The 21,947-nt window shown below is 46.5% G+C and overlaps 1 protein-coding gene across 1 annotated transcript in view; it reads left to right on the top strand.

Annotated features, from left to right (window-relative positions):
- The window catches only part of KCND2 (potassium voltage-gated channel subfamily D member 2), a 318,270-nt gene that overhangs the window by 295,637 nt on the left and 686 nt on the right, over positions 1-21,947 (top strand). The window contains exons 3-5 of the mRNA XM_066633918.1: positions 16,044-16,142; positions 18,581-18,676; positions 20,092-20,339. Coding sequence (XP_066490015.1) covers positions 16,044-16,142; positions 18,581-18,676; positions 20,092-20,339 — 443 coding nt within the window. The remainder of the gene's footprint in view (positions 1-16,043; positions 16,143-18,580; positions 18,677-20,091; positions 20,340-21,947) is intronic.

Below are 21,947 nucleotides of genomic sequence, written 5' to 3'. Positions count from 1 at the left end.
ACATCAGTGCTGGAAAGTTGGTTAGGATTGTGCCCTAAATGGGATGAGTCTACTCATTTAAGTGATTTGTTGACTGCATTATCTATCAATTTTTTTCCCCACAAGTTTCAAAGTTTATCCCTAAAATATGCTCCTTGTTCTCTCCTCTGTGCTTCCTCTCTTGTATTCACTCATTCATGGAACTTCATGACATGCTTCATCTCTGCACAGCCAGGGAATTATGAATGAAACGTTCTTCATAATCAACAAAAATCAATTTCATTCTAAATGGCCACAGGAAACTCTAATTAACCACCCATATAAACTCTGATTCCCCATAGGAGTCCAGTGGAATGCATTTTAATAAACTGCGCAGCAACTAGGAGCTAAAGGGAAAAAAAGTGGCTGTTACTTCTGATTAAGCCAGGGTCTTTCACATTATTGTGATCTAATCTTCACTTTATGTTTCATTAATTTATTAACCAACTCTTGTTTTATTTCTTGAATGATTATGGAATCTGCAGGAGGTTGCCTCGATTTTTGACCAATGCAAAGTGCAGCAGTAGATGCATTTTACACTAGTTTGGGGGTTTTATATAGAATAAAATATCAAGTGTAGTCTTAAATTTGTTCTATATATAATTTATTTATTCTTGACATATTCCCAGCACTAATTTTTCCCTTTACTTCTACAAGTTAGGTTGAAGTCTTATATGCATTTATCTAGGAGTATTTCCTATTGTAGCATTTACATTAGAGTAGATGTATTCATAGGCTTGTACTGCAGAACTTACTTCGTAATTAAGTGCTCTTCCAGGGGGGGCCGTCAATGTAATGTATAGATTAAGCAAGACGTTCACAGAGAGGAGAGGGTATGATTACACAAAGAGCTTGTCCTACTTTTTCTACACATCTAAATCTAATTTGCATTTGATCAACTGTTCCTTCAGGATCTGTAAATTCTCTGTCATATGCAGGTATCTCTGTGGCTAGATGAGAGACTGAAACTAACAGCCCAATCCTATTCTTTCCCCTCCCCTCCCACTGACACAGTGATGCCAAAATGGCTATGGCTGCATCCTTGGGGGGGGGGGGGTTGAGGGTATTTGCAGAGCTCTCTTCTGAGTAAGGGAACATTTGCTGTGGGACTTGGTCTGGGAAAGGGGCTAGGATTTGGCGGCCGCCACTGCCATTGAACCTGCCCCCTTCCCAAAGCCGATCCACTCATCACCACCCTATTGGCTCCCTGTTTGACCCTTCCCATCCCCATTCTGCCCTCCCCCACCACAGCCCTCCAACTTCTCTGCCTCAGCAGGTTCAAAGGGATCCACCTGCTTGCAGAGGGAGGCTCTGGCCTTCCCCCTGGCATTCTAGCAGTGCATTCCTCTGCACACTGTTGCTTATGACTGCCGTAAGGGAGTTATCATGGGCGGGATGCCTGTTCTGCCAGTGTTATGGGCAGTAACGCTGCCCATGTTGGTAAGATTCATGACGTATCTCGGCTTCAATCAGAAGCTGAGATATCTCTTAAGTCAATTCAGATCCAATAATAATATTGTATTGGCAACCTTCAGTCTCGAAAGACTATGGTATCGCGCTCTGAAAGGTGGTTCTGGCACAGCGTCTAGTGTGGCTGAAAAGGCCAATCCGGGAGTGACAATCCCTTCCACACCAGGAGCAAGTGCAGTCTGTCCCTGGTCTGTCTCCCTGGCTATGGGCCTTCCTTCTTTGCCTCTTAGCCTCAGACTGTTGGCAAAGTGTCTCTTCAAACTGGGAAAGGCCATGCTGCACAGCCTGCCTCCAAGCGGGCCGCTCAGAGGCCAGGGTTTCCCACTTGTTGAGGTCCATCCCTAAGGCCTTCAGATCCCTCTTGCAGATGTCCTTGTATCGCAGCTGTGGTCTACCTGTAGGGCGCTTTCCTTGCACGAGTTCTCCATAGAGGAGATCCTTTGGGATCCGGCCATCATCCATTCTCACGACATGACCAAGCCAACGCAGGCGTCTCTGTTTCAGCAGTGAATACATGCTAGGGATTCCAGCACGTTCCTGGACTGTGTTGTTTGGAACTTTGTCCTGCCAGGTGATGCCAAGGATGCGTCGGAGGCAGCGCATGTGGAAAGCGCTCAGTTTCCTCTCCTGTTGTGAGCGAAGAGTCCATGACTCGCTGCAGTACAGAAGTGTACTCAGGACGCAAGCTCTGTAGACCTGGATCTTGGTATGTTCCGTCAGCTTCTTGTTGGACCAGACTCTCTTTGTGAGTCTGGAAAACGTGGTAGCTGCTTTACCGATGCGCTTGTTTAGCTCGGTATCGAGAGAATGAGTGTCGGAGATCGTTGAGCCAAGGTACACAAAGTCATGGACAACCTCCAGTTCATGCTCAGAGATTGTAATGCAGGGAGGTGAGTCCACATCCTGAACCATGACCTGTGTTTTCTTCAGGCTGATTGTCAGTCCAAAATCTTGGCAGGCCTTGCTAAAACGATCCATGAGCTGCTGGAGATCTTTGGCAGAGTGGGTAGTGACAGCTGCATCGTCGGCAAAGAGGAAGTCACGCAGACATTTCAGCTGGACTTTGGATTTTGCTCTCAGTCTGGAGAGGTTGAAGAGCTTTCCGTCTGATCTGGTCCGGAGATAGATGCCTTCTGTTGCAGTTCCAAAGGCCTGCTTCAGCAGGACAGCGAAGAAAATCCCAAACAAGGTTGGTGCAAGAACACAGCCCTGCTTCACTCCGCTTCGGATGTCAAAAGGGTCTGATGTGGAGCCATCGAAGACAACAGTGCCCTTCATGTCCTTGTGGAAAGATCTGATGATGCTGAGGAGCCTGGGTGGACATCCAATCTTGGGGAGAATCTTGAAGAGGCCGTCTCTGCTGACCAGGTCGAAAGCCTTTGTGAGATCTATGAAGGCTATAAAGAGTGGCTGTCGTTGTTCCCTGCATTTCTCCTGCAGTTGTCTAAGGGAGAATACCATATCAGTGGTGGACCTGTTGGCTCGGAATCCACACTGCGATTCTGGATAGGCGCTCTCTGCAAGTACCTGGAGCCTCTTTAGTACAACTCGGGCAAACAGCTTTCCTACAACGCTAAGGAGAGAGATGCCGCGGTAGTTGTTGCAGTCACCCCTGTCACCTTTGTTCTTGTACAGCGTGATGATGTTTGCATCCCTCATGTCTTGAGGTACTCCACCTTCTCTCCAGCAGAGACAGAGGATTTCATGCAGCTCAGTGACGATGATCTCTTTGCAGCATTTTAGGACTTCAGCAGGGATGCTGTCTTTTCCAGGTGCCTTGCCAAAGGCAAGGGAGTCCAGGGCCACGTGAAGTTCTTCTAGGGTTGGTTCACTGTCAAGCTCTTCCAGCACAGGCAGGCACTCAATGTTGTTCAGTGCTTCTTCGGTGACTACATTTTCTCTGGAATATAGCTCAGAGTAGTGCTGCACCCAGCGTTCCATCTGCTGCGCCCGATCCTGGATGACCTCGCCTGTGGCAGACTTCAGAGGGGCAATTTTCTTCTGTGTTGGACCTAGGGCCTGCTTGATACCATCATACATCCCCTTGATGTTGCCCGTGTCAGCTGCTATCTGTATCTCGGAACAGAGCTGGAGCCAGTAGTCGTTAGCACATCTCCTGGCAGTCTGTTGGACTTTGCTGCGAGCAGTTCGGAGGACCTGCAGGTTGCGCTCACTGGGACAGGCCTTGTATGCTGCTTGAGCTCTCCTCTTTTCCTCAATGACTGGTGTCAACTCCTCAGAGTGGGCTTCAAACCAGTCTGCCGCCTTGTTGGTCTTCTTGCCGAATATGGACAAGGCGGTGTTGTAAACGGTATTCTTGAAATGTTCCCATCTGTTGGATGCGTTTGCGTCGGCTGGGCCTGGAAGAGATTCCTCAAGCGCTTGTGCAAATTCCTCCACTTTTCTCTGATCCCGGGTCTTGCTGGTATCAATGCGAGGTCTTCCTTCCTTTTTCGTGTGGTACAGTCGCTTTGTTTGCAGTTTCACTCTGCTGCACACCAGGGAGTGGTCAGTGTCGCAGGCAGCACCATGATAACTGCGTGTGATCTTGATGCTGGGAAGGCTGGAGCGTCTGGTGAGGATCAGGTCGAGCTGGTGCCAGTGCTTTGATCTTGGATGTCTCCAAGAGACTCTATGTTGGGGCTTTGTGTTGAAGAATGTGTTGCTGACACAGAGACCGTGATGACAGCAAAACTCTAGCAGGCGTTGGCCATTTTCGTTCATCCTCCCAGTGCCAAACTGACCTAAGCAAGTGGGCCATGAACTGTTATCAGCACCAACTCTAGCATTGAAATCGCCGAGGATGAACAATGGCTCTTTTACAGGGATTTTCTTGACAGTGGTGGTCAGGTCATCATAGAATTTGTCTTTGGCTTCTGCTGGAGACGACAGAGTCGGTGCATAAGCACTGATGAGAGTGATAGGTCCTGCTGATGACTGGAGCTGCAGGGACAAAATTCTTTCACTTCCCACAGTAGGTGGGATGATGGATTTCAGCAGGGTATTTCTGACCGCAAAGCCAACACCATGTTCCCTGGTTTCGTTTGGTGGTTTTCCCTGCCAGAAAAATGAGAAATTTCTCTCCTTGACAGATCCGGAATCTGGCAGCCTAGTCTCTTGAAGGGCGACGATGTCCATCTGCAGTCTGCTCAGCTCCATGTCGATGACAGCTGTTTTGCGTGCGTCGTCTATTTCTTGCAGGTCATCAGAGAAGCCAGGTGTCATTGTCCTAACGTTCCAGGTGCCCAGCTTTAGGGCAGTAGTTTTCTGTTTTCTGTTGCATGGTGCAGAGTTGTCGATCCGCTTGTCGGTTTTCACCCTAAACCCCACGCACCCCATGAGGTTAACGGACCGTGGCGAGGCAACACCTTACTGGCTGGGGACTGCCCAGCTTAAGGCGGGCGGTAGCTGCCCAATGAGATGCAATGATCTCTCCCACCGTCGGAAGCAGCCCCTGGCGTCATGCTCTACGCCAATCGAGCAAAGACTTATAACCGGTAAACTGCTGCTTCCCGTGTTGTGCCGACGCCGTATGGCGAAGTTGGAGTGTCCTCTCCAGTGCGCGAAGCCTGGGTAAAGAAGGTATGGAGGATAGGCTGTTACCCATGCAGCAAATCCCCCCTCTCCACGTCGCTGGAATGATCCAATGGAAAGGCAGAAGCCAATACGGTTGGTTCCAGCGGCGTCGCAGGAGTTGCCAGAACGTGACTGTGTTCAGCCATGAACTGCCTAAGGGACTCCGGCTCCTGATTTTGCCTCGAGGTTGACTCCTGAAGCCTTTTCCAGAACTGGATGTAGCCACAAGGATGTAGCCACAAGCCACAATGTAGCCCTGAATTTCCACCTAAGTAATACATTTGGTCAACAACCAAAGTATCTGACCTTCTTGGAGTGCCCCTTTGCAAGGAGGGCTTTTACATTAGCTCGCTGCAATGTGTTGCCTTCTAAAGACCTACTTGGCAGGTTTAGAAATGCCCCGAAGGAAGAACGAGTCTGTAACTGTGGCCTTAGAGAGGTAGACTCTCTTTTACACATTGTTTTGCACTGTGTTAGCAATCAAGTGTGCACTGTGTTAGCAATCTACCCCTGGGGGCTGGGGGCTAAGAATAGGCCCTCAGTTTGGCTGTATTTGTCGTAAGAGGCGACTAAACAGCCACCGGGTAGATGGGACTCGTCAGCCTAGGAAGGCAGCTCATCTAAGAGAAGGAAATAATAATATATGGTGCTGTGAAAACAGACACAGACGTGGGCATGCAGGAAAAAAAGACATAGTGGAAATGGAAAAGGTGCAAAAGAGAGCGACTAAGATGATTACGGGGCTGGGGCACCTTCCTTATGAGGAAAGGCTATGGCATTTGGACCTCTTCAGCCTAGAAAAGAGGCGCCTGAGGGGGGACATGATTGAGACATACAAAATTATGCAGGGGATGGACAGAGTGGATAGAGAGATGCTCTTTACACTCTCACATAACACCAGAACCAGGGGACAGCCACTAAAATTGAGTGTTGGGAGAGTTAGGACAGACAAAAGAAAATATTTCTTTACTCAGCATGTGGTTGGTCTGTGGAACTCCTTGCCACAGAATGTGGTGCTGGCGACTGGCCTGGACGCCTTTAAAAGGGAATTGGACAAGTTTCTGGAGGAAAAATCCATTACGGGGTACAAGCCATGATGTGTATGCGCAACCTCCTGGTTTTAGAAATGGGTTACGTCAGAGTGCCAGATGCAAGGGAGGGCACCAGGATGAGGTCTCTTGTTATCTGGTGTGCTCCCTGGGGCATTTGGTGGGCCGCTGTGAGATACAGGAAGCTGAACTAGATGGGCCTATGGCCTGATCCAGTGGGGCTGTTCTTATGTTCTTATAACTAAATTCTCAACTACATGGAAGGATGTTTTACATTTTACATTCTTACTTTCCAACAATGGATTAAAACTCTTGGTTTAAGTAAAATATCGGTCATTTAATCCATTTTCCTTGAATCCTGTGGACAGACATTTTCTCCTTGCATTTCACATTAGAAAATCAAGAGAATGAAGAATAAACATTAACCAACAAATGTCTGTGCTTTCAGTCTAGGTAGACAGATAAGGCAACACTTCATGGAAACAGCAGAAGGGTTCAATGCTATTAACGTTGAGCAAATATTTTTGCGTAAATCTTAACCGCCTTCGTTAAGTGGAGACATTTTCTTCCGTCACTGTTTTTAGTTGGATTTGGTTCCCTGAAACACTAAATAAACTACTACTGTAAACAGAGGGGCTTGAAGAAAAATCTGAGCTTGCCTTTTGTTTTACAAAGGAGAAAGTATACTTCATCGACTTGGGACCAAAAGTGTAATGATTGAATATTCATGTTACCCAAGAATAGTTAGAGGAAAGTTTTAACTCAACTCAACAAACCTTTATTAGGCATAGAGTTTTGATAAGTAACTTCTCCAAGGTACACTTTTATATTAAGAAAATAAAGTATTACAGCATGTGAGCAAGCAATATGAAGTCTAATTCTGCGATTCTGTTGGTGTGCCCCACAGAATATTTTTAATATATTTACACCTCACCTTTCCCCTCCTAACAAGAGAGACACTGGATGTGTTAATCTTTGGATAGATATTTTTGCAATAACTGAAGACATATGTGCATACAGGTTGGGCATCCCTTATCCAGAATTCTGAAATCCAAAGTATTCCAAAAGCTGCAAATTTTTGAGTACTGATGCCACAAGTGGAAACTTTCACACCTGACCTCATGTGACGGGTTGCACGAAATGCACAACATTATTTCAAATATTGTACAAAATTACCTTCAGGCTATGTGTATAAGGCAGTGATTTTCAACCTTTTTCGTCTCATGGCACACTAAAATTGTCAAGGCGCACCATCAGTTTTTTGACAATTGACAAGGCACACCACACTGTCAGCAGGGGCTCCCATCCCCCAGTGGCCCTACTAACAAAAGCTCCTCCCCCAATTTCCCCTGGCACACCTGCAGACCACCCGCAGCACACCAGTGTGCCACAGCACAGTGGTTGAAAATGTCTGGTATAAGGTATGTGTGAAACATAAATAAATTTCATGTTTAGACTTGGGCTCCATCCCCAAGATATATCACCAAGATATATGCAGATATTGCAATAAAGTCATGCTTCGCTTAGCGACAGGGATGTGGACTGACACCCTTTTGCCTCTGGAAGCTTGACACTAAATGAAATCTAGGAAGTTGAGGGGCAGCTGTGCACCCCTTGCCGCCGGAGGCTTTTCTGAGCCTCAGGAATCGCCTCAGGAATCGCATGAGAGACGCAACTTCCGGTTTTGTGTCTCTCATGCGATTCAGGCATTCTGAGCCTCTCTGAGGGAAGCAGAGCTCCCCTCAGCTTCAGAGGCTTGGGGGTGTGTGTGCAGGGACCAGTGGTAGCATCACATATGCGGCCCATCGCTGGCCAGGGTGTCACAAAGCGACACTAACCTGTATGCGAAAAAATCCAATATCCAAAATGCTTCTGGTCCCAAGCACTTTGGCTAAGGGATGCCCAACCTGTATTCGTTCATCTCTGTTACTTGTTGAGTGCCTCCCCACATACCAACGTGTTTTGTTTCAACATTCAGTGAACGTACACTGGGAAAGCTGTGACAAGTTCACCAGTGGGGTTCTGAGGCCAGCCATATGATGGCTCACAAGGTGAAGCAGTTGCTTCAGGCAACAGATTCCAAAGGAACTGCCATTTCCCTGTTTCCAAATTACAACCCTGTATATCATGAAAGAAACTAGCAGGGAGGGATGTCGTTTTTTTGTGCAGTTTCGCCTCAGGTGGAAAACCGTCAAAGGCCAGCAGTAGTGAAGTAAATTGGATTTTCACCAGACACCTCGATACAATTGGCAAGCGCCCTGGGCTAGCAGGTGCAAATTCAGTATGCATGAGCAAGTTGTGGGTGCAGTGACCACACTAGTCCTGTGTCCGTTCAGTAATTTCTGTGGGACAACGTATGGATCTCTAGAAAGTTCAATAATTTCTGTGGGACAGGGTACGGAGTTCCAGAAAGTTCTTCATTTGTGTTGGCATTTTCATTGTATGCGAAGAATATAAAGTGTCTTTCATTGAAGGTACCCTGCTCTTCCTTCAGAGACTGTAAGACTCACAGCTGCCGTTAGACTGTGTCAGCATTCCACTGATTAAGAAGAAATGGGAAAGAGAGATGACTTCCTCCAGTAGCACTTGCTTCCCCTGTTCTGTTCCCTTTTTTTTTTTCTGTTGCACAAAAAGGAAAGTGCTCTGCATTGGCTAAATCAAAGCCCAGGCCCCCGACAAAACACTCAGGTGGCAGATGCTAATGGAAAAAATACAGCTCTTTTCATTCTCTGATGACATACAGAAACCATCCATTCTCCACCTGGCACCTCTTGGGGACGAAACATATTAAATCGCCCCAGTGAATTCTGTCAAAAGCCGCTGAATATGAACAGTAACTGATAAGTTCAATTTTGGCAGCCTGTTCTATGATTAGTAGCACAGTGGCAGCCTGAGAAAAAAATGACAGGAGTAATTTTGAGAGCAACTAAGTGATATTTACTGGACATGGTATTTGCTTGGAACGCTGCTTAGGAAAGAGGGAATTGCCTACAGATTGTACCTGCTCTTAATGTCATGTTGCAAAGATTGAATAGAGCTCTACCCCAAAGCCCTAAATGCAACCAGAAGATATGCTGTTCTCACCCTCTCTGATTTTAGGTTGTCCATTTTCAGATATGTAGTGGAATCGCGGAAGTTCTGGCGAGGAGGTAGGATGTGGTGTCAGCAGTGGCCCCTTTAAGGGTTATTTGTTGGCAACCTTCAGTCTCGAAAGACTATGGTATCGCGCTCTGAAAAGTGGTTCTGGCACAGCGTCTAGTGTGGCTGAAAAGGCCAATCTGGGAGTGACAATCCCTTCCACACCGGGAGCAAGTGCAGTCTGTCCTTGGTCTGTCTCCCTGGCTATGGGCCTTCCTTCTTTGCCTCTTTGCCTCAGACTGCTGGCAAAGTGTCTCTTCAAACTGGGAAAGGCCAAGTTGCACAGCCTGCCTCCAAGCGGACCGCTCAGAGGCCAGGGTTTCCCACTTGTTGAGGTCCATCCCTAAGGCCTTCAGATCCCTCTTGCAGATGTCCTTGTATCGCAGCTGTGATCTACCTGTAGGGCGCTTTCCTTGCACGAGTTCTCCTTAGAGGAGATCCTTTGAGATCCGGCAATCATCCATTCTCACGACATGACCGAGCCAATGCAGGCGTCTCTGTTTCAGCCGTGCATACATACTAGGGATTCCAGCACGTTCCAGGACTGTGTTGTTAGGAACTTTGTCCTGCCAGGTGATGCCGAAAATGCCCCAGAGGCAGCGCATGTGGAAAGCGTTCAGTTTCCTCTCCTGCTGTGAGCGGAGAGTCCATGACTCGCTGCAGTACAGAAGTGTACTCAGGACGCAAGCTCTGTAGACCTGGATCTTGGTATGTTCCGTCAGCTTCTTGTTGGACCAGACTCTCTTTGTGAGTCTGGAAAATGTGGTAGCTACTTTACCGATGCGCTTGTTTAGCTCAGTATCGAGAGAAAGAGTTTCGGAGATCGTTGAGCCAAGGTACACAAAGTCATGGACAACCTCCAGTTCATGCGCAGAGATTGTAATGCAGGGAGGTGAGTCCACATCCTGAACCATGACCTGTGTTTTCTTCAGGCTGATTGTCAGTCCAAAATCTTGGCAGGCCTTGCTGAAATGATCCATGAGCTGCTGGAGATCTTTGGCAGAGTGGGTAGTGACAGCTGCATCGTCGGCAAAGAGGAAGTCACGCAGACATTTCAGTTGGACTTTGGACTTTGCTCTCAGTCTGGAGAGGTTGAAGAGCTTTCTGTCTGATCTGGTCCGGAGATAGATGCCTTCTGTTGCAGTTCCAAAGGCCTGCTTTAGCAGGACAGCAAAGAAAATCCCAAACAAGGTTTGCGCAAGAACACAGCCCTGCTTCACTCCGCTTCGGATGTCAAAGGGGTCTGATGTGGAGCCATCGAAGACAACAGTGCCCTTCATGTCCTTGTGGAAAGATCTGATGATGCTGAGGAGCCTGGGTGGACATCCGATCTTGGGGAGAACCTTGAAGAGGCCGTCTCTGCTGACCAGGTCGAAAGCCTTCATGAGATCTATGAAGGCTATAAAGAGTGGCTGTCGTTGTTCCCTGCATTTCTCCTGCAGTTGTCTAAGGGAGAATACCATATCAGTGGTGGACCTGTTGGCTCGGAATCCACACTGCGATTCTGGATAGATGCTCTCTGCAAGTACCTGGCGCCTCTTTAGTGCAACTCGGGCAAACAGCTTTCCTACAACGCTAAGGAGAGAGATGCCGCGGTAGTTGTTAATAGGGTTAATAGGGTTTTTATTAATAGGGTTAATTTTATTTATTAATAGGGTTTTATTTATTAATAGGTTAATAGGTTAACCCTTAATAGGTTAACCTATTAAGGGTTAAGACCTGGGCATTCAGCAGAGAGTGTGCTGTACAGCTGCAGCCACTTGAAGGCAATAGGGCCCTCAGGTATAAAAGCACCTGATGAAGGGAGAGTTTGGTGTGGGTAGCAGTAGGAGGAAAGCTTGGAGGAGTGGAATGACTGGATTAATGGCTGATGGAGTATTGGAACTGCTGATGGACTGGTGAGTCAATGGACTTTAGAGACTGCTGGAGCAGAAACTGCTGGGGACACTGAGATTGGTGTTTGGCTGCCATGCCTAAGAATTGTGGAGGACCAAGGTGCTGCTGTAGTGGTGGGAGGGGCTGCTGGCAGGAGAGGGGAGGAAGGAAGACCTCTGCAGGTGGAACAGGCGAGCTACCCTGGAGGTGGGGTCCAGCAGTACTGCAGGGCAGAACTAGGGTCATTTTTGGGGAAAGTAGGGGAGCTAATTAGCATACAGTGGGCATAATTTTCTAGGTGGAGCTTGGCCTTGGAATCTGGCAGAACAAGATACAAACTCCACAGTGGCTAGGAAATTTCTTCACCTTCATTGTTCGTTAACTTTTAAGACCAATTCACATGACCCAGGTTAATGGGAATATGGGTTGTGTGTATACAAGTGAGTCAGGGCTAGCAGAAGCGTCACACACTGCCCCTGCACCTGGGGAAGTGATGTTATGACATCACATGACATTGTGTCACCAGTTCAGGGTTCTCTGCAAGGAGGGAGTGCTCACTGTGGCGGCTTCATTTCCCCATTCCTTCTCCTGTGGAGGCTCCCCTTTGCAGGAAATGGGCTAAACCAGTGGTTTTTAAAGTGTGTGCCCCAGTGCCCAAGGGCTCTCACAGAGTGCTGCATGATGCCGCTCAGCCTCTTCCTTTCTCACTGGGCCAACATCACATGAAATCTTGTAAGAATAGTGTGAAATCGCATGAGATCTCATGCTTCTATCACAAGATCTCCACAAATAGCACAAGATGTCATGCGACGTTGACCCAGCAAGCCAGGAAGAAGGCTGCATGATGCTGCATGGCCTTGTGAGGGCAAAGGGTGCCATGGACCCAGCAAGTTTGGAAACCACTTGATTAAACCCTCACTGCCTCAAAGGTGGGTAGGAGGGTGCTACTTCGGTTCAAATGTGGCTAAAAGTGTGGGACTGTGCAGGCTGGCCCATCCATGAAGTGACACGAAGCAAACGGGCAGGGTAAAGAGAACTGGAGGGTGGTAAAATTTTAAGGCACCCCATTATCTCCCACCTCTTAAAAAAAGAACACTCAAATCTTGAAACAGAACTTCAGGCTCTGCCGCTTGCCTCATCTTATGTTCTAAAAGTAGACCCGAAAAGACAGACAACATGTCTCTGTACTTGAGATTTCAAAAGTATGTGACTTAAGCGTGAGAACAAATTCAAGATGGTTGCATCCCATGCAGCAATTTCATCATAAAAACTAGTGAAGAGAAGCACAAATTCTCAGGTTCCTAAAGGAGGTCAAGGGAAGGCCCTGCTGGATATTTGATCCTTAGGAAATTGTTCCTTTCTAACAGAACTGGCCACCTTTAATGTTGCCTACCTGCTGTTCAATTTACACATCTTAGTATCTCCCAGCCAACATTTTTAGCTGAAACTTTGCGGTCTTCTTTGCCCTTTCTCTTATTATTGTCCTATATTTCAAGGCTAGCCTTGCTCTTAAGAAACACTGAAGAGGGATTGGGTGGAGGCAGTTGCCCTCCTTGAAAATTACTTGTCCTTCCCATTAGAATTATAGTGTACTGGAGAACTGTAAATCTCTTTCTCTCTGGGATGATTAATATGTAACTTCTTTCAGAATTTCCCTTTCCCTTTCTTTGCCCATCCTATTATTTTTTTTTTCTGGAGCTGCCTCTTGCCTTGTGGCTATTGTCTTGCACAAACACGCCGGCCACCACTTTTCTGTGCTTAACCCATTTTTGCCTGGTCCACAGGTGTACACATTTGGTCCCTGTTGTGCATATGCAACGTTGGGCAGAAATGGTTTTAAAAAAATGAATTGAGGAGTGTCTTTACTTTGCCAGTTAGAATCCTAGAACTAAACAGGTCAAAGCAGAGAAAAGATGCAATTTCAGATTTCGCTTGGTGAAGGTCTTGATTCAGCAAAGTCGAAAGATTATGTCTTAGATTAGTTCAAAATTAGGATGCAGAACAGTTTAAGAGCATTTCTATGATTTTTTTTTAACAGCTCATGATAACTGTAGGAGTCAATTCAACACAGGACTAAAGGTCTGATCCGTTCTGGGCCATACACTGCCAGAACTCATGTTCCAGTAGCTCAAGGACCCTGTATGAAAGCAAGGGCGCCATTGCGCTCTTCTGAGCTGCTGCTACAAAAACACACTGGCAGGGTGCATGTAGTAATAGCTCCCAAAGCGGACGTATGTCATAGGGGGGCGGCAAGGGGTAGATCCTGGGTCCTAAGCAATTTGCATTAAATTAAAAACATCTCTGTAATCCTTGATCTCTTGGATCTCAGGGGTGGTGATCTAATTGCCTTTTTGAGGTGGTTAAGGATGAAAGCTGAACGCTTTCCACATGCACTGCCTCCAACGCATTCTCGGCATCACCTGGCAGGACAAAGTTCCAAACAACACAATCCTGGAACGTGCTGGAATCCCTAGCGTGTATGCACTGCTGAAACAGAGACGCCTGCATTGGCTCGGTCATGTCGTGAGAATGGATGATGGGTGGATCCCAAAGGATCTCCTCTATGGTGAACTCGTGCAGGGAAAGCGTCCTACAGGCAGACCACAGCTGCGATACGAGGACATCTGCAAGAGGGATCTGAAGGCCTTAGGAGTGGACCTCAACAAGTGGGAAACCCTGGCCTCTGAGCGGCCCGCTTGGAGGCAGGCTGTGCAGCATGGCCTTTCCCAGTTTGAAGAGACACTTGGCCAACAGTCTGAGGCTAAGAGGCAAAGAAGGAAGGCCCATAGCCAGGGAGACAGACCAGGGACAGACTGCACTTGCTCCCGGTGTGGAAGGGATTGTCACTCCCGGATTGGCCTTTTCAGCCACACTAGATGCTGTTCCAGAACCACCGTTCAGAGCGCAATACCATAGTCTTTCGGGACTGAAGGTTGCCAACATCCTAAGGATGAAACACTGATGCAATTTCCTATATCCTCAAAAGAAACTGTCAGTTATTGCATGACTGTTGGCACACAACAATGTCATACAAGTCCCTTTTTCACATGTTCCAGAAGAACCATACAAAATTATGCAGAGGATGAACAGAGTACATAGAAAAACACTCTTCTCCCTCTCACATAACACCAGAACCAGGGGACATCCACTAAAATTGAAAGTTGGGAGAGTTAGGACAGACAAAATAAAATATTTCTTTACCCAGATTGTAATTAGTCTGTAGAACTCCTTGCCACAAGAAGTGGTGATGGCATCTCACCTCCAGACAAATTTCTGGAGGAAATGTCCATCATGTGTTACAAGTCATGACAGGTGTGTGCAAAGTTCTGATTTTAGAAGTAGTCTACCTCAGAATGCCAGATGCAGTGGAGGGCATCAGGACACAGGTTGTGTCTTGTTGTCTTGTGTGCTCTCTGAAGCACCAAACATGTGCCACCAGACATGTCTGGTGGGCCTCTGTGAGATACATGTGCCACCAGACATGTCTGGTGGGCCTCTGTGAGATGCAGGAAGCTGGACTAGATGGGCCATTGGCCTGATCCAATGTATCTCTGTGAGATACATCTCACAAATGTATCTGTGAGAGATTGTTATCTCTGATAACAATCATTGGCCTGATTCCTGTATCTCTGTGAGATACAGGAAGCTGGACTAGATGGCCATTGGCCTGATCCAGTGGGGCTCTTCTTATGTTCTTAAGAAAATGGGAAAGTAGGAAGTGGTCAGTCATTTTGCCCGGCCCACAGATTTACTGATTTGGTCCCTGGTGCGTGTACGCAATGTTGGGCAGCAATGGCTTAAACACTGTATAAAACTTGAGGAAAAGGCAAGGTTTGTGTCACCCAGTGCAGGAGATCAGCGCGTCACCCCTATGATGTACCTCCTTCTATGCAGTGGGCAGGACAATGTCCCAGACAGTGGGCATGGTGATGTACCAGACTCCACCCATAACGGTATTTTGGTTATAAGTTTTTATAGAATACATTTCAGCACAGTTTGTTTCATTGCCTTCTGCATGAAATTACGCATCGATTTTTATATAACATGGTGGCTTGATTCAAAAATACAAAGATTTTAAAAATTTTGGTGAATAGTGGTGTTACCCCCCCCATGTGTCACCTGGTGCAGCCTGCACCCCCAGCACTCCCCTAGCAATACCACTGTTGTAAACTAGACAATTGTGGATTCCCTGGATAATGGAAATTAAAAGTCAGCTGAACAAACGATCAAAGTTTCAGTTTGAAATCATCCGTGTTTTGGACTCTATCCAAGCAAAGTAACATAAACCAGGTCACAGTGTGTGACTGCTTTCATGTTACCGCTCTCCGCACTCGCATAAATGGAGAGCCACTGGTTTCAATCTCACGGTGTCCCACAGATGTTTCTCTACAAATCAGAATGTTCTGAGTAATTATCTGTGACACCTCGCAGTGGTTGAACAGCGACGTGTTCTTTTGGTCTATTGTCCTTTCTTGCAAGGCACCTTTCGCAGAAGAATCAGCAATGGTGTAATTAAATTGAGATGAAAGCCGTGCTCGTGACCTCCTTGTACGAGCGGTGGCACAATTACACTGACAGCAAAAATGGGGAAGCCACATACCTAATGTGAAAATATGTGTAAACATTGGCTCGCAAATCCATTAATTGTTCTTGTTGGCTGAAGCAAGCCGAGAAATGATGGCTTCTCACTCATTTGCATTATAAATGGGAAAGCACAGCACCTGAACACTCCATTGTAAGAATCCCTTCTGTGATTAGGGATTCTGGTGTTCATAGAGACCTCATTCCAATAAGCTGTTCTGTGTTCGGGGGTTTTTTGTGGTAGTGGTTGTTTGTTTGTTTCTTTTAACAGAATAATAGATGCCAAAACAAGTTGACTCTTTTTCTCTCTTTCCCTGATTTCTTTTCTTGACACAGAAAGCCAGGCTTGCTCGAATCCGTGCTGCAAAGACTGGGAGTGCAAATGCTTACATGCAGAGCAAAAGAAATGGCTTACTTAGTAACCAGCTGCAGCAGGTAATGAGGGTGTGTGCATTCTAAATCCAGAAACACTGCTTTAATAATAGCCCAGCAGTCCTGGTTCTGTTTCATAGCAGAAGAAGTCAATCTGCCTCCACAAATATGCACTTTTGTGTTGTGAGGCCCCAAAATGCACCAGGCACTCCAAGTCAGCTGCCCAGAGTCACAGAGGGATTCATTACTGGAGGGTCCCAAGGAGAAGTGGGCCCAGTGAGCAATCAGCGGTGGCCATGCAGGTTTTTTTCATTCCTGGTGCTTGGCAGCAACCATATTCCAGGCAAAAGCTGCTGCCAACCATGTCTGTCTGCCCCCCTACATTATCCCACGTAGCATGACAATTTTCATTGGAACCCCCTGATTTTGGGTGCTTTCCAGCACTGACATAAGGGCAATGCAGCTCTGAGGTAAGGGAACAAACATTCCCTTACTTTGAGGAGGCCTCCATGAGTGACGCCCAACTGCAGGATGCAGCACACGTCCCATTGGCACCGCTATGCCAGCGCTGGAAAGCACTGGCATAAGGGGTTAGGACTGCACCCTTTGTTTATTACCCTGTCATGAAGTAATAGGACAGCAGTTAGTAAATCAGTGGGTGTTGTTTATATCAATGATTCTCAAACTTTTTGGCATCACGACCCACTTTTAAAATGACACTATCGAAGTGATTTTCAACCCTTTTTATCTCATCATGGCACACTGACAAGGTGCAAAAAATTGTCAAGATACACCATCAGTTTTTTAACAATTGATAAGGCACATCATGCTGCTGGTGGGGGGGGGGCTCACATCCCCCCAATGGCCCTACTAATAAATCACCTTCCCCCAAACTCCCGCGGCACACCTGCAGACCATTCATGGTAAACCAATGTGCTACGGCACACTGGTTGAAAATCTGTTCTGTCAGGACCCACCTAGCTTTAAAATACTTTTAAAAGAATGATCTAGAAAGAAAAAAAATATTTTTATTTATGTATGTACAAGTAATGTTTTATTTATTTAGTGTTGCAGTTAGAACTGTTTGGGCTTATTGGCCGTGGTCAATGATTTTAATTTCCTTTGGGCCTGGGGCTGAGGAATTCAAAAGGGAATGCTAGGAGAGTCCAGACCAAGGCAACAACAAAGGCAAACCAATGTTTAATATGTCAAAAAGGCACAGAAATGGAAAGAGCATTTGACATAACTAAACTCCTTGGGTTTCCCTTTGGGAAACCAATACCTAAGCTGGCATCCTCTTAGCCTGATGATGGAATGTTCAGTAACAGGTCCTCATAATAGTTAACCTTTTAATCTCCGAACTTTGTAACATAACATTTCACCCACAACTATGGTCTACATTTTCAAAGGACTAGCAGTGGAAACCACAGACAGTTAGTCTCACCCCAGAGTAACTGCCAATAATTGTCCGCTGATCTTGTTCACCGTTTGTTCCTTAAAAGGACTAAGCACTTTCTTTCCGCAACCCAGTTCTTTTTCTGTCCCAAATTCCAGAATCCTAGCATTTCTAAGGGCTTGTAGCCAAGCATCATTGACACTCAAAGTCTCCTCCTTCCTATTCATATTGTTAAGGTGTTTTTGTATCTCTATCACATCTCTATAAATTCAAGTTTGCTGTAGGGTAGTCGTAGACAATACTTGTACATGTTGGAAATTCATCCTATGGCCCATCTTTGCCACATGTTCAGCCACTCCTGATTTGTCAACCTGTAGTAACCAAAAGTTCTTCCCATGTTCTTTTACCCTGGTGTTCACACTCTTTCTAGTGGTGCCTATGTGCCCTTGACCACAACTACATGGGATTGTATAAACCCCTGGTTTGGCAATTATAGTGGTATTGAAGTCCCGTGGGACTTACTTCTGAGTAGACATGTGGAGACTTGCACAGTTGGACAAGTAGATGGAGAATATGCTAACATCTAATAGCTGTGTTAGCCATAGTCCACCAGTGTGTTTCATCTGAAGCACAGAATCCATATTTCTACCAAATGAACTAGTATTATAGACTTCTGTTTTAAAAATACAGTGGACCCTCGGTACCTGCAGGAAATCCATTCCAGTGCACCCCCCTTGTGGATACCAAATTCCGCAGATAATTAAATCCCAGGGTGGTGCGGTGGCACAATTCCTTGATCTGATGAAGCTGCTACAGAATATTTTTAGCTGGTGGCTTAAATGCTGTCTCTTGTCTTGGTTTTAAATAAACTGTGAGTCAGTTTATTTGAGAGGGGGAAAAAAGTGCTTGAAAAGGATTTGTAATCCTTTGATTTGAAATTGTAAATACAGAGTTAATATGCATAATTTATTTTATATTAAAGAATTCCACATTAAAGTACTGCGACTGATTTTGAAGTGCAATCCAGATATGTTTTGATCAAGAACCTAAGTTAAAACTCACGTCTTCACAGATGAGAATAACGTAATATTCAATGTATTGACAGCTATCTGGTGAAGAACAGGATGCCTTTGTTAACAAATCTGGTTCTTCCTTTGAAATCCAGCACCATCACCTGCTTCACTGTCTGGAAAAAACCACGGTAAGATGAATAAGCTGTATCTTTCTTCTGATCTGTGAAAAATAAAATTAGTGTTAGTTTGCTGTTGTCCTGTTTACGGTTGTGATGCCATTAAGAATTACTCAGATGCCATTAATCACCTTACTTATTGAAGGCAATTTTATGGGATGTGATTATTCTGAAATTATTTTAGTGGCCTATATTTATATAGAACCATGACACTCATTTATGACTTCATTAGCTCTGGTGAGACTAGAGCTGTGTTTGTGCGATTACGATTTCCGTTGAACACACATAGAGTTGGATCATACGTATATGTTGCTGGCAGTGATTGCTGGAGAGATCACTACAGCATGATGCTGTAGTAACTACTGACTTTCACTGTACTTTCTTAGCAGTAATCTTTCTAGCAGACAGAGATACTCCATGGTCATGCAACACCACTGCAGGGAGCCCTGAGAAATCAACTTGGATCACTGTTTCTCAACCAGTGATATGGGTACCACCAGTGGCACTTGAGGTGGTACTTGAGGTGGTATGCATGGCAGCAAGACCAGCAACACAATGTGACCAGCAGTGATAGGAGGCTTGGCTCGGTGGGCAGAACTCCAGCGAGTGCTTTTTGTATGCTCAAAAAGCCCTCCCATCTACCCTGAGCCTCTTATCAGTGTTTGTCATGTTGCGTCTGGCCTCCCAATCCTGAAGTAACTGGTGATCATCACCACAGTTACTTCTGGTGGTACTTCCAATAGGTGAATGATATGTCCCAACTGCCTCTTCTGCCTGCCCAATTCATGATTGGGCGCTTGTGGATGGTGGGCAAGGAAGTAATGGTACAAACTGCTCAACGGAGAGATTTTTGTTGCTGCTGCCACTATTGGGGGATGTCTGGAATGAGGGTGGGTCACTGAAATCTGCTCATGGGCTGGGGTGGAGGAGAGATAAAAGAGGGTTGGAAGAGAGCAAGGGAAGAGAGAGGAGGATGGGATGAGAACAAGCCAGAGGAGGAAGGACCAAAGAAAGAGAGGAGGCAAACAGGCAGGATGGAGGGAGCAAGGCTGGGAGAGAGGAAAGGCAAAGGGGAAAAGAGGCAAACAAAGGAGGGGTTGGTGGGCTTCCAAAATATGATCCCCAAGCCTACAGATCTTCCACCAGCATGAGGGCCAACTTGGTGGGGGGGGTCGGTGCTCACATAGGCTCAGGAGGACCCTAGTGCTTGAGAATCCAGCCTTCTCCTGCAGTGGCACTGCCCCCAAGACTATGGGATTGACCCAGCCTAGCAATCCCACTCATGGGCCTTGCTCATTGGTTGGTGCCGTCCCTGGCCAACCCATGACGCCAGCCCTGACTGGGTAGCAAACCGTTGGGGGGGGAGGAAAAAACATTTTTACCATGGCAGTTTTCAATTCTTTTTCCTTCCGAATTATGTTGTGCAGAATCATGAGTTTGTGGATGAACAAAGCTATGAAGAAAGCTGCATGGAGGTTTCCACGGTCAACAGGCACTCCAGCCACAGTCCTTCTCTCTCGTCTCAACAAGGAGTTACCAGCACTTGCTGCTCACGACGACATAAAAAGACATTCCGCATTCCAAACGCCAACCTAACTGGCAGCCGCCCAAGCAGCGTCCAGGAACTCAGTACCATTCAGATCAGGTGCATGGAGAGAACTCCTCTGTCTAACAGGTACTTATACTCCTAGACCAGGGCTGTCCAAAATTTTTGGCAGGAGGGCCACATCGTCTCTCTGACACTGTGTTGGGGGCAGGGGAAAAATAGAATTAATTTACATTTAAAATTTGGATAAATTTCCATAAGTGTAAATAAATGAATATATTAAAGATGAACTTATATGAATGAATGAAGGTCTTGCAATAGCTCAAGGCCTATAAAAGGCCTTGCACAAAGCAAGGCTGGCCTGTCCTTTGCTGCCGCTGCTGCATCACAGACGTGAAACAGCAAGCGGTGGAGGGAGCCCTCTTCCCACAGCTCACGCGAGAGTTCAAACAGTCGCCCTCACACTAAGCAGTTGCGTCGGGCCAGTGTGGGCTCCAACAAATCTCCGGAGGGCCAGAGGCTCATTGGAGACTGGGGGCTCCCTGAGGGCCGCATTGAGAGGCCTCGAGGGTTGCAAGTGGCCCCAGGGCTAGGGTTTGGGCACCCCTGTTCTAGACAAAGATAAGCATTATGCTCCATCCTTCCTGTGACCTGGATGCAGGAGCTCTGTGTATATGTGATTCCTTTGTTTCAGGTGGCAATCTGTGTTCACGAATGTTATAGGGAAAGTAGTGATTGAGTCTTGAAATAGTGCTTTCGACATACAGTGGTGCCTCGCAAGACGAAATTAATTCATTCCGCGAGTCGTTTCGTATTGCGAAGCGCGATTTAAAACAAACAAAAAAAAATGCAAAAAAATTTGTCTTGCGAGTCACCAAAAAAAAATCACAAAACGCTTTCGTCTTGCGAGTTTTTCGTTGCGCGAGGCATTCGTCTTGCGAGGCATCACTGTACTTAACTAAGAGTATTTCTTTAATTGAGAAGAAGCTTAAACATCAAGGCGAGCCATTTGTGCAAAAAGCTGGCCATGAGTAGTAGCAGCTGCAATAGTATTAGTGTTTTACTATTGAACAATATTTATTAATATATAGGCAGGACCCCCTGGTATCCACTGATTCAGGGCCCAATCCTATCCAATTTTCTACTGCTGGTGCAGTTGTGCCAGTGTGCATTGCATCCTGTGGGGGAGGGGCAGTCCCCCTCATTGGGGCCTTCTCAAGGTATGGGAACACGTGTTCCCTTACCAAGGGACTGCGTTGTGGCTATAATAGAGCTCAAAAGATGGATAGGTTTGGGCCCTCAGTTATCTGCAGGTTCGTGGAGTGCCTCTCCCCCGGATGCCCATCACTGTACATTTGTTTTTGGTAGAACTGCTTGCACCACAAGTTCTTCTTGTTTACCAGTCTTCTGTATTGTATTGTATTGGCAACCTTCAGTCTCGAAAGACTATGGTATCGCGCTCTGAAAGGTGGTTCTGGCACAGCGTCTAGTGTGGCTGAAAAGGCCAATCCGGGAGTGACAATCCCTTCCACACCGGGAGCAAGTGCAGTCTGTCCCTGGTCTGTCTCCCTGGCTATGGGCCTTCCTTCTTTGCCTCTTAGCCTCAGACTGTTGGCAAAGTGTCTCTTCAAACTGGGAAAGGCCATGCTGCACAGCCTGCCTCCAAGCGGGCCGCTCAGAGGCCAGGGTTTCCCACTTGTTGAGGTCCATCCCTAAGGCCTTCAGATCCCTCTTGCA

This window comes from Tiliqua scincoides, chromosome 7 (assembly GCF_035046505.1).
Source record: "Tiliqua scincoides isolate rTilSci1 chromosome 7, rTilSci1.hap2, whole genome shotgun sequence".
In the NCBI taxonomy this organism is placed as follows: Eukaryota; Metazoa; Chordata; class Lepidosauria; order Squamata; family Scincidae; genus Tiliqua; species Tiliqua scincoides.
This window is presented reverse-complemented; position numbering and strand designations above follow the sequence as displayed.